This window comes from Periplaneta americana, chromosome 6 (assembly GCF_040183065.1).
Source record: "Periplaneta americana isolate PAMFEO1 chromosome 6, P.americana_PAMFEO1_priV1, whole genome shotgun sequence".
NCBI lineage: Eukaryota > Metazoa > Arthropoda > Insecta > Blattodea > Blattidae > Periplaneta > Periplaneta americana.
Window position 1 is genome coordinate 52,086,355 of NC_091122.1, and position 13,596 is coordinate 52,099,950.

The following is a 13,596-nucleotide window of genomic DNA, read 5'->3' on the forward strand; positions in this document are numbered from 1 at the left end:
ATGAATACATTTCACTACTTTACTGCACGTCATGAAAGCGATAAGGCAAGGATTAAGCCAGAAGTAATACGGTATGAAGATGAAATAACAACTATGCAATATTTCAATTAATTATTTTTTAATAGTACAAATGTGTTAAGACACTTTAAGTATGTTTGTACAAAAAAGTATACAGTATTTATATATATAAAAATCTTCTTTAGGAGTCGGGCATGTCTCCACCTGGTACAAGCTGGAAAAGAAAGTAAACAAATTAGAGTTCATATGGCAAAATATCTGAAAATGTCTCATGTTGGTTAATAAGAAAAGAGTAAATTAAGTGGAATCAAATCTAAACCTCTGAATACTGAAAAACAACTTGTTGTATTTTCCCAAAAATTTTTTTTTTTATAAAACTGATGTAATTCAGTGTTAAAAAAAAAAAGGCAAGGAATGAATTTATGTGTCATTCTTAGTGGGGAACATTTTTATTTTAATAGATACTTGTAATGTGTAATTGTTACTTAGTGTCTACAGATGAATTTTATTTGTTAAAAATTCAGGAAAGTTTTCGCATCTGGTCTATAAATTTAGTAATGAATAGAGAAAATGGAAAGATGTACAGGAATTCCAGTTAATAACTGTCATCATTAGAAAGCATAGTTTTTCCACTTTTCTTATAGCTAGAGAGTTTATAACATAAGTGTAAATTCTATGTAACCTAAAGTTATTTTTAAATTATATCGCTTCACACTTAATCTGCTGTTGTAAATATTAATTTTTAATAAAATTGTTGTTCATCGTTTTTATTACTTAATTACTAAAAGTACATATCTGAGTATTAAAAAGATTGAATGTTACTCACATTAGGGAATGATACATCTATTAACACAAACTACATTGTTGCGAAATAATTCTTTTACACAGATTTGCTACTATATGAACTCGTGTGATACTGTGACATGCATCTATGCTCGTCACTGACAGAGGAACATCAGTTTTGTATTATGTTACACATTACATCAGCTTCTTGTCTATGCGGATGATGTGAATATGTTAGGAAAAAATGCACAAACATGGAAATTTTACTTGAAGCAAGTAAAGTGATAGGTTTGGAAGTAAATCCCAAAAAGACAAAGTATATGATTATGTCTCGTGACCAGAATATTGTATGATATGAAAACATAAAAATTGAAGATTTATCCTTTGAAGAGATGGAAAAATTCAAATATCTTGGAGCAACAGTAACAAATATAAATAACATTCAGGAGAAAATTAAATGCAGAATAAATATGGGAAATGCCTGTTATTATTCGGTTGAGAAGCTTTTGTCATCTAGTCTGCTGTCAAAAAATCTGAAAGTTAGAATTATAAAAGTTATATTACTGGTTGTTCTGTATGGTTGTGAAACTTGGACTCTGACTTTGAGAGAGAGGAACAGAGATTAAGGGTGTTTGAGAATAAGGTTCTTAGGAAAATATTTGGGGCTAAGAGGGATGAAGTTACAGGAGAATGGAGAAACTTACACAACACAGAACTGCATGCATTGTATTCTTCACCTGACATAATTAGGAACATTAAATTCAGACGTTTGAGATGGGCAGGGCATGTAGCATGTATGGACGAATCCAGAAATGCATATAGAGTGTTAGTTGGGAGACGGAGGGAAAAAAACCTTTGGGGAGGCCGAGACGTAGATGAGAGGATAATATTAAAATGGATTTGAGGGAGGTGGGATATGATAGACTGGATTAATCTTGCACAGGATAGGGACCGATGGTGGACTTATGTGAGGGCGGAAATGAACCTGCGGGTTCTTTAAAAGCCATTTGTAAGTAAGTTATGGTAAATGTGAATTATATTATTTTTTTTTATTTTATTTTATTGGATTATTTTACGACGCTGTATCAACATCTAGGTTATTTAGTGTCTGAATGAAATGAAGGCGATAATGCCAGTGAAATGAGTCCGGGGTCCAGCACCGAAAGTTACCCAGCATTTGCTCGTATAGGGTTGAGGGAAAACCCCGGAAAAAAAACCTCAACCAGGTAACTTGCCCCGACCGGGATTCGAACCCGAGCCACCTGGTTTCGCGGCCAGACGCGCTGACTGTTACTCCACAGGTGTGGACTTGTGTGAATGATATTGGAGAATATGAAAATTTTTCATTCAGATCATAAAGAAGCCGGGTCTAACACTTTACGTCAACATCAACATATCTTATATCAGAAAAGAAAGAGCTCTGTCATCATCTGTTAGGTATTGATAAGTTCAGTGTAGTTAATACGAAAACATGAGTAGCCTACATGAATTTAGGAAAAAGTGGATCAAAATGAAATAATTTAAATCTTGTATAATTCGTCAGTAAGAAACATAAGCCTTGAAGTTCTCAAACTCGCTTTGCTCATGATGCGGTAATCTAGACTGTAAGAAATTACAAATAATATTTCTTAATGTTTTTCATTAATTACTAAAACCTTCTGATTACAACGCCATTTTTAAGCTATGCAACAGCCTGCAAGGAGGAGATCCTCACTCCACATGGAAATATTACATACTCTTTACTAATAAAACTTATCTCAACCATACTTCTCAAGAAAACTGGCATTTTTAAGTCATGCTGTGCTTCAAGCTGAAACAATATCTTGTCCATTTTAGTGCGAAAAACAAATGGGTGAGTGTGATAATATTGAAAATAGTATATGCATTAAAATAATGATTCATTTACAATTTACATTATAACACCGAGAATATTTCACAAGATATTCTCTGATATTGCCAGGAACTGCTATCAAATGAGTAGTACTGTTGCTCATGCATTAAAAAATTCCAATATTGTCAGTTTTTCTATTCAGTTACTGGTATATTGCCATATTTACAGGTGGAGTGACGACTGCTGGCAGTAATCAGCCTTTATGCAAGCTGTAGAGTTGCTTAAAAATAGCACAATATATACTTTTTTTTTTCACATTCCTTGACAATGACAACACAAACCAGATGATGTTAGGCCTGGGCGCTATTAACTCGATCAAGTTATTACAGACCACCCCTTAACTCCTCACTCTGCCTCCCCTGGCTGAGACAGTTATTTTGCAATTCATTTTTGATTGATTTTCAGAAAAGTCTGTAATATATATTAGGAATATTTATTTATCAGTCACTGACTTTACTGCAATATATGTAGGTACAAAACCTTTACATTACATGTTTTAAAAATCGTATTAACGTTTTCGTTGGACTATGATAACATCATCAGATAAGACATTCACTCTAGCAATATCATTAGTCTCTACAAATACAATACATATTAAATAGCTAGAGTGAATATCATATCTGATGATGTTGGCATAGTCCAACAAAAACGTTCATATGATTTTTAAAACATGTAACGTAAAGGTTTTGTACCTACATATATTGCAGTAAAGTCAGTGACTGATAAATAAATATTCCTAATATATGAGACAGTTATGTTTTGGTGCCGTACCAGCGGACAGGAAGGTCAGTGGTGGATTGTATCAGATTTTTACGAACTTTCAGCTCTCACTGGTCACCTAAAATTCACTACTGATACACAGTTCCTTACTCTACGTCTGTTTAAAAGGTGATGTAAGCGAAAAGGACATGGATGGGGGTTTCTGCGTCCCTTCCACTTCCCCTCTTATGTCCAGAGCCGATTTATAGAGTACCACACAGGAAGTGAACAAATGTTTTTGTTATTGGAGAAATTCAATTCCATCATCAAAGGCTTTTGTCAGGAGCTAGTTTTTGTGTATAGATAACCATTCATAAAATTAATGTTATTTTCTGTATACATGCACATACACAGTGCCCCAGAATTGAAACCTCACTACTAAATCAAATTTCCACTATCAGCAGCTTCCTTCATGCAGCTTGCAAGAGAGTCACAAAAAAATTGCTTGGATAGTCACTCATAAAAATTGCTATTACATAAAAATAAAATACAGAGCTTCATTAAAAAAAAAAAATCACCAACTTAAAATATAACGATGAAAGTGTTGACCCTTTCAGTATCCTGAGTTTCTAAACCTGCAATTTCTGTCCTGTTGCAGAGTGAATTTCTTAGCATATATTTTACATACAGATGTTCTAGAGTATGGAGATTTTGTTTTGTACATTTAGTCTTTAATATTTCCACAAAAACAAATGACATGGGTTTAGTTCTAAGGAACAGCACTGAATAATAAGGAATTTGCTTCAGAAATAAAAAAGTGTGGATGTCTGGAGAAATATTTTCAACATTTTTGAGGCTGTGAGTTGTTATTTTTAATGTAGGCTAATAACTAAAGCCAGGATTTATATGCACTGTAAGCTAAAAATGACAACTATATTTGGGTAGGTGTAATGTGCATTACGGTTGAGAAAGCATGGTTTACAACATAACGAATTTTAAACCTTCCTGTCTTTCATCTAATAGTACCTAAAGGGGTGAAAGTAGTTACTGTTACAACAGTTATTAAGGGACGCTGTGCTTAAATTTTTGTGTTGTTTAAAGGCTTCTGTGATTGGACATAATATGTGTTGCTTCCCACACCACTGCTAAGTATCGAGAAATACAGAGAGATCAGATGAGGTCTGGACAGCAGCGACGGAGTTTTCACTGTGCGCTGGTGATGCACTCGCAACGGGGAACGGACAGTGTAGGGTTGTGGTGATACAAGTTTCCGTAATGATAACGTAAGTATGCACGTGTTCGTCCTGGCTCCTGTCAAGGTTAGGAATTGGTCTCCAAGTGACTGGCAAGCGACATGGTACCTACAACGTACACGAAGGCGGTTTGTAACACAATTTCCAGGTGTAAAAATTCCATCACGTACAACAATCCATAATCTTTATAATAAATTTCAGGCAACAGGAAGTGTTCAGCCTAAGAAACAAAATAGACGGAAACAATGCACTATATCTGCTAATACATAGAACAATGTTATATGAAAGTATAGGGTACAGTTAACATCAATGCAGCACTATCATAACATACCATGTGACAATAGACTATTGTGACACAATCACCGAAACTAATGGCATATTGCGTCAGCACACTGATTTAGACAACTGGCACAACTAATGAAATTCACAAAACACTTCAGAATCCCTCTCTGCACACTACTCTGAAAATTAGTGGTCTAGATCATCCTATTAGGCAAATAGCGCGCATATTATCTATTACTTCATTGTTTTCATGTTGTTTTTCTGAAGTTAAAGTTTAACTATCTGACAGAAGAAAAGGCCAGTGGGAGATTAAGCACGACTTAAAATATATACTATTATGGAATTAATATGAAGAATGATGCTGAAACTGATCAGGAAGAGGAAAACGAATTGGTTGGGTCACTGGCTGAGAAGAAACTGCCTACTGAAGGATGCAATGGAAGGAATGGTAAATGGGAGAAGAGTTCGGGGCAGAAGAAGATATCAGATGGACGACATTAAGGTATATGGATCATACGAGACAAAGAGGAAGGCAGAAAATAGGAAAGATGGGAGAAAGCTGGGTTTGCAGTGAAAGACCTGCCCTGGAGCAGAACAATGAATGAATGAATGAATGAATGAAAGAAATTAATTCCAATTATACCAAAAACAGTTTCTGGGTCAAGTTAGCTTTTAGTACAAGTAATCACGGTGCTTTTCTCTTGGACCAATAATCTAACATGAAAACAGTGGTCATAATTATTTATATTAAAGGCGAATCTTACACAGACCCTGAAATTTATAAACATAATATTATCCCTGCTCTCGGCAAGTATAATCTACAAGTTATCAGTTTCAATTTTTAATCTGGCTGGTCCAAAATTAAATTCCTCCCTTACATCTAATAAGTTACTTGAACTGAATGCAACAAACAAAAATTGACGAGTCTACTAGATTGTTTCCTTATTTATCCTTGGTCTTCCTTTCCACATTATGTTAAAAATATTACTATTTGACTCATAACTTGTTCAAATGTACTCGAACTATTTTCACTTTCAATAATACCATCGTAATGTTATTGCCATTGAGAAGAATTTGATCCAGTTTAGTGATTCGTCTGCCTTCTGGGGTAGATTCATACTCAGTCACATCTTCCAACAGCATATTCACAAAGTCATCGAATCCCAATAACGTTCCAACGATTTCTTTATCATTTTTCATAATTATATGAATTCTTGAACCAATGCATTTGTCCACCAATTCTGCAAAACACAAAGCACAATTACTTAAAAAACCACACTTTACATCAAACACTTTTCCCAGTTCCCTGATATACTTTAGGCCTACACCTACTAGGTTTCTTTTTTAGACAATTACAGCCATGATTTTGTATACTAAGACTGAAAAAAGTCAATCTTAATAAAACACTGAAGGTACCAATAATAATTACGGAAAAGATTCATAGGCAGCTTATTCGTTTCTTTTGTAAATAATGTAAGTTAATCAAGAAGCTGCACTTCAATTGATGAAAGAAAGTCGTGCAATTAATGGTATTTAATTTCAATATATTCTTACCTACATCCTTCATCTAAATATACACTTATTTTGCTAGACTGGTGAACAGATGGGCTAATAGGCCTGTAGGCCTACATATTTTTAACTTATTAATAACTTACCACTTCTTATAAATAATAATCAACTGTTTTATGTTGGTATTACATTCGTTAATATATAGAACTATTAAATTTATAAATAATTTGCATAATTATAAGCACATTTAAAGCACAAACATTTGTCAATGTTTAAGGGTACGAAGGAGTAAGTATGTTCTTGCCCACTGCAATAAACACAAATGTTTGCAAATGCACTCTGCTTTTTTCATTTTGCTTTTATTTGTGTTCAATGTCATCAGTAATAACCGATATTCTAATTAGTGTAATCTCAGTGTAATGATATTGTGCCGGTATATTTACATTCGACACAAAAGCTGTTGTTGAAAAGGTTAGGATAGTTGGATGACACTGCTAAATGTTACACAGTTCACGTAATGAAAGAGTCTATTACTGTTTAGTTATTGGTTAACAAAGTAATTCGATACATATGGTAAATATTCCAAGAATGTTACAAAACAAAGGATATTTTACCTAAAGGAAGCAAAGTAGACGGATTCGTAGTCACTGATGTCGCCATTTTTACACACTATACATGCGGGATTTTCTGACCAATAGGAGAGCTTTACTGTGTTTTGTGTTCTACCCAATAGCAGTACTACTTGTATGATGCATAGTACATCTAATATGGCGGTGGTTGTGTAGTTCAGTGGTGGAAGTGCGGTAATGTTTTTGCTCAAAACGCTGGATTCTGAAATAACTACCACTCGATTTACGGAAAAAGCCAATGGATAAACGTCAAGAAGTTCATGCGTAACGCCGTTTCAGGAATTGAGTAAGTAATTAATAATATACCAGCGATTACTTTTTTATGATTTTGACAGGCACGCCAAATTCACTATTATGACTCCCTATTGGAGCTGTAGAATAAATCGTAAGCAAACGTCAAACATTGATTGAGCAGTTAAAATTCGCATTGTGTTCTGAGTTGGATTCGCTGCAGGCCATTCAAGTAAAAAAAAAAAAATAAAAGAATAAATAAAATAAAAATAAAGTCCAGTGCACAATGTCATTATGATGTAAATTATTTTCAATGTGGTATAAATTATGTTAGAATAATTATATTTTCGTAAATGAACTTGTTTGGATGCTCCTCTAACGATTGTAAGTTAGAACCAATACATCGTATTATAATTTTTTGTTCCCATGGCCTTGTATCAACTATGGAATAGGCCTTTTGATAAAATGACGAGGGAAAGGGGAGTGAGTGATCTTTGTAATACCAGGCAGATATTTAGTTCTTGAGCCCATTAAGGTCTTATATTTTATCACATACAATTTATTGTGGTGACATCGTCGGGAGGAATTTAATTTTTGTATTTGACATTCTATAGGCCTAATCGTGTTTTGAAAATTTCTACGTATTGTAAAACAACTAGACCAGACCTGGGATTTGAAGGCAGATATTCCGGATAATATGAAGCGAGTATGGTGCCCACTATATTGTGGGGATTCATGATTAATTATTTAAATAATATTGTATGATTTAACACAGAGACTTGTTGAAAGGTATCGATGTTGATAATCACCCCATGCCTATAGGATGCTTACGTACAATTTATCTCGTAGAGTAAAATGGAATTCGACGTGTTTATTTCATGTACCGTCGAGATTTCTTGTATCATTTCTTATTCAGCGTGTTGTGTTTTTTATTGTACCGATATCATATTTTTCGAATATTAAGATCATTTCATTGTTAACGCGTGCGGAATTTTCGAGAAATACGAAATTGGAAGTTACATGGTCGGAGGTGTTTTGTTTACAGTTAATCGGATGACTATGCCTTGTTTATTGTGATAAGTAAATAATAAGGCCATTATTTCCTCCGTCATGCGTATCACTACCGTTCTAAAAAAAAAAAAAGAATAGAAAAGTTTGTGGAGTCAAATGTAAACATTCAGCCTTACGCAAAACGCGATAGCGATGGTGACGTATATGAATTACAAAACTGACATTCAATTCGCAGACACAGGAAATATTGCTGATTCGACCGAATGTTTGCAACCTTCGGCTCAAGTTGTCTGATACATTTGTATGGCAGTACTAACGCTTGAAGAATGGAACGCGTAAATTATGAAGAAAAACGTTGAAGACAGAAGAGAAGTGTTGTAAAAACTTGAATCGTGGAATTAAACGGAATGTTTTGCTTCGTCGAATGTCATGGTTTGTTGTTAAGATAATTAAAAAGACGGTTGTTGCAAATCGTACTACAATAATAAATTACGTATGATAGAACATTTAATTTTAAATTTCTTACGAAAAATAATTGGTACAGGTACCACGAATCTTATTAAGAAAGCGAAATTGTAAACATCTAGACTTTCTTCTTTACGCTATCTGTAAATTAGTTACTGTAGGCCTAGATTGACTTCAGACGTAGATACGAAAAGTGAATGAATATATTAAACGTTGCATGAGCGTCGGTAGGATTAATATACAACTTTAAGGGCCGTATTCATAGACATTTTTAGCGCGGGCTTTCGGTGGATGATCAGCGTTTTCCGTATTCATAAATCAGTGTTAGCGATAGGATATGATTTGAATTCTGTACAAGTAACCAGTGGATAGCGGGGGCTAGCTTAGTACGCTCGTAGCGCGTGCTGCGAAATGTCTGTGAATAGCACCCTAAAAGATTATTCTACGAGCCATAAATATATTAAGAGAAAGTACTATAGGCCTATCGACTTGCTATGCTGATAATATCTAACATTTCAAGTATTTAGATATAGGTTACTTTCTATTTCTATGTAAGTTTTAATTTTAGTTAAATATTTAATTACGTATGTTAGAAGGGTATTGTAACTTAGTCTTTACCAAGAAGAACATGGGAACTGTAATTACAGTTAGGCCTTTTTTTTTTGTGAAAGTTTTCATACTCTTTCGGAGAGTTACTAAGTAGCCGGAACGAATGATTTGATGTATTTTCTTGGGAGAAATTCCAGGGTGAATGTTTTGATATCGACTCTGCGGAGATATGTTTTTTATTTATCCATAAAGTAGTTTAGAAACGTTTCATGATATTATCTTAAACGTGCTCAACCATTTTATATGAAACTCGTAATATATTTAACAAATTATGTCATGCTGAATAAATCTGAAATTGAGAACATTTCTAGTAAAACGGAACTTAATATACGAGTAAATTGCCAAAATTGTGCACACGCACATGTGAACAGATTATCTCGAGAGCAAGCTAGAATTTTTAAGCTCGAATAAGTACAAACCTTTTCCAAGTAGAATTGCCAGTTTTCAGAATGAAAATAAGGGTCAGTTGCAACCAATAACTCGTTGGTTGCAACGCAACATCTAACTCGAGAAAAATAAGAACTGTGTGAGAAAGATATTTTATATGCATCATCTCAGTGCATATACACCTTAGCCTTACATCATTAAAATTGCATTACTAACAGTTCACCTGTAATATTAATAAAATTTAGAAGGCACATTAATGATGTCTGGGATAGAGATTGGGAAGATCTAATTGACAAGGTTGTGTTCATATAAATTATTAAACAAATGCATGAATATGCGGAGGAGAAACACTAATTTTGGTTTGAAATCCTTTTCGTGTCTTCACTCATACTACACACACTATCCAGCAACGGTTTTATAGGTTGTAATACTGTACCAATGTCCCGCGCCGTGGCGTCGCGGTCTAAGGCATCCTGCCTAGGACTCGCGTTAAGGAATGCGCGCTGGTTCGAGTCCTCATGGGGGAAGAAATTTTCTCATGAAATTTCGGCCAGTGTATGGGACCGGTGCCCACCCAGCATCGGGATGCACTTGGGGAGGTACGATAGGTAGCGAAATCTGGTTATGCATACCAGCTATAACGGCTGGGGGGCACATCGTGCTAACCACACGATACCTCCATTCTGGTTGGATGATCGTCCACCTCTGCTTCGGCATGTGGCCGTGAGGCCAGCAGCCGGCTGGTAGGTCTTGGCCCTTCATGGGCTGTAGCGCCACGGATTATTATTATTAATACTATACCAATAATCATGAATAGTTATTACTTGGAATAAAATTACTCGTAGCCTACTATTAGCTGTTGCTAGGGAATAATATTACTCTTTGGTTTTCTGTAGCACGCGACACTGAAGTTTTTTTTTTTACGAAAAAAGTGGAAAAATTGTCTAATTTCCGGTGGGAATGTGAATAAATCATATAGAACGTCTGTTGACTTGAAAACATATTAGAAAACGGATACAAATAGGAAATAATTGATCGGTGTAGATAACCTAAAAGTGATTATTTAACATGTGAAATAAAGAGGTAGAACACTTCAAAATGAATGCGAAATGCTATATGCAAGGCATACCAAAAGCCTAAATTAACCTGACCTATCCTGTCACAGATTCGTATATGCAAGACACATCAAAAGCCTAAACCAACCTAACCTGTCACAGATTTGTATATGTAAGGCATACGAAAGAACCTTAACTAACCCAATCTAACCTAACCTGTCACAGATTTCCGCACCGTAGAACTTAGAAAAATGCAAGTTTGAAGTTTCAACGTCGCGTGCTATAGAAAAGCCTTACTCATACAGAGTAGCTAGAGATTTACGTTTATTTGCTTCGTTCTGAAGTTTCTAAAGGCATTGAATGTTAATACAAAAAATTAGTTTCTTGTAATTCTACGGCACGATATCCGTATAAACAGTAGGCCTAAAAGAAAGAATAAAATAAAAATAAAAAAACCGTTGGCCGTCTGTGACATAATGTCCGTAAATGCGGCATTTTTGGTACAGAACATCTGGAAATCCTATTTTTCCAAGTGGAGTCAGTTTAACGGGTAAACCAAGTGGTCTTAGAAAGGAGTAGTTATTTAGAAATACCAGCGGATAATGAATTGTTGAGAATCCATATTGTGAAATCGAAATGTCATGTAGGCCTATATAGTTTTTTTTCTCTGCCTAACTTTTTCCTTTCTACGTCTTCTTTCATTTTTATTTTTCTTTGCGAATCTTAGTTTCTTCACTCTCATTACTGGTACTTTTTTTTTCTTCAGATATTCATTCGTATTATCTTCTTTCCATCATTTCTTCTGTTCTGTTCAAGGAACTTAGTTGGTTGTTTGACGTTAGTGAGATGAAAGAATGACGAAGCAACTAGATAGGAGGAAACCGTCATACAGTAGCTTCTTGTAAGGCACTACACGGCATACTTGCCTTTGAACCACAACATTTTTTTTAGCGTGAAGCCGGCATGCTACTGTATGTCTAGTCCGTTGCTAGAGTAACAACCAATTTTTGAAATACAGTTGTACAGTGTGTAGGCCTAATCACTACGTAATTTGGACGCATACGCTGTTTTTAAGGGGAAATTAATGTGATGTTTTTTATGTCTTATCACCAGGCTTCGGTCCTGGGCACAGAAACGCATGAAGTTCAGAACGCACGGACGATAGTGTTGTGTTGGTCGAGTGGAGTGGGAGATGGAGCGCGTCGTTACTTCGTGTCTCAACATGTAAATAGTCCGTCATAGTATGGCACAAAATATATTTCACCCTGTACAGATGCAGTATATACAGTACATTCCCAGTGTAGACAATAAATGCCTACCATTAAAGTATTAACGTGAGTTGTAACCTTCAATCAGGTGTCCCTACACCGAAGCCTGTTACACGTACCGCAGCCAAGCAGCAATACACACAACGGTAATGCACATTACGGACCCACCTATGCTGTTGCAGTCACCCCACACGAGTCATGACGTCATTTATACTCCTGTACTCTAAACCTGATACTGGTTACTCTGTGTCCCTAGGCCGATCACATCTGCGATCACATGTCAAATTAACGATACCTAGCGAAAGGCGAAACAAGAGTTGCTGAGTTCGATCCTGTCTACTGTAATCAGCTGCTTTTTATGTACATTTATTTTATTGTACAAGTTCTCATAAAATTAATTATAAATCGCTTTAAGTAGTTCTGAGTTTTCGTTTATTGATTTCTACAGAATTCATAAGTAATAGGGTAGTGTAAAATGAAATACTTATTGTACAATCATGGAAGGTTAAATTGGACCGCATTCTGCAGAAAGGAACCAAACCACAATAGTAATATGCGTTACAAGAGGGTATGTTGAAGTTTTCATGTTCGAGGAAAAGTTTGAAAAAGCGAAACGTAGTTGAGCTTTTTTAATTTCCGAGAATTGAAAGAAAACATACCGCTCGTGTATCGTACATTATTTTGTGCGAAGATCGTTTATTACATACCTGAAAGAGGAATTTCTAATTAGTTGCAATGAAATCTCCAGCTTGGTTTCTGTTCAATGACGGCAAATTTGGAAAACAAAAATATCTATCTTCAACATTGTTGCTTTAAAATGTTTTCTGTGTTTACTATACTCCAGCAGGCCGTGATATACGTCTGTCTTTTTTTTCCCCCAGTCTATAAATGCGAACTTAAAACAAACGGCCTCCTTAATGTTATATGCATCACGAAATGCAGTAACTTTAGTGGAGTTGTAGAGTTTACTTAATTTTTGCAAATATTTAAAAACAATAATTAACAGTGCAATTTAGGGGAAATTGCAGTGGTAAGTTTCCAATTTATAATTTTTACTATATTGAACGTCTCTAAAAATAATATGTTAAAAGCCTAAAGCAGTAAAATGAATATGTCACTTAAGCGGTAAGAAGAGGGAAATTGTTGTGTGTTCGGTTGGGAATACTGAATGTGGAATTTTAGACTTACCGCGGGTTGGTTTTGTGCGGAAACCAAGCAAATACGCACGATCTCGCACAAAAGAATGTACGTAATACCTCAATAATTAAATAATTTCAAGGATCCGTATTTTGATCTAAGATAGTCCGATAATATGCTTTTGGTTAAAGTACCTGTGTAGTTATATTTGTGAAATTAATGTTAAAGTTTTAAGTGCACTTTTTTAGTTTACGTATCAGGTGGATTGATTCTTTTCTGCAAAATGTGATCAAATTGGCCGTCTGATTTCTTCGGAATCAAAGGTCAACCGTAGTCTACAGTTGTGGTCAAATTTTCAATCCGTAAATA

General features: G+C 35.1%; 1 protein-coding gene across 1 annotated transcript; it reads right to left on the reverse strand.

Annotated features, from left to right (window-relative positions):
- Positions 1 to 101: 101 nt before the first annotated feature.
- LOC138701335 (U6 snRNA-associated Sm-like protein LSm5) lies at positions 102 to 7,138 on the reverse strand. Its single transcript, XM_069828111.1, has 3 exons — positions 7,050 to 7,138; positions 5,971 to 6,167; positions 102 to 232 (listed from the first exon to the last, which is right to left on the reverse strand). Exons 1-3 carry the CDS (start codon positions 7,093 to 7,095, stop codon positions 200 to 202), a joined length of 276 nt encoding a protein of 91 aa, XP_069684212.1. The 5' UTR covers positions 7,096 to 7,138; the 3' UTR covers positions 102 to 199.
- Between the last annotated feature and the right edge of the window lie 6,458 nt (positions 7,139 to 13,596).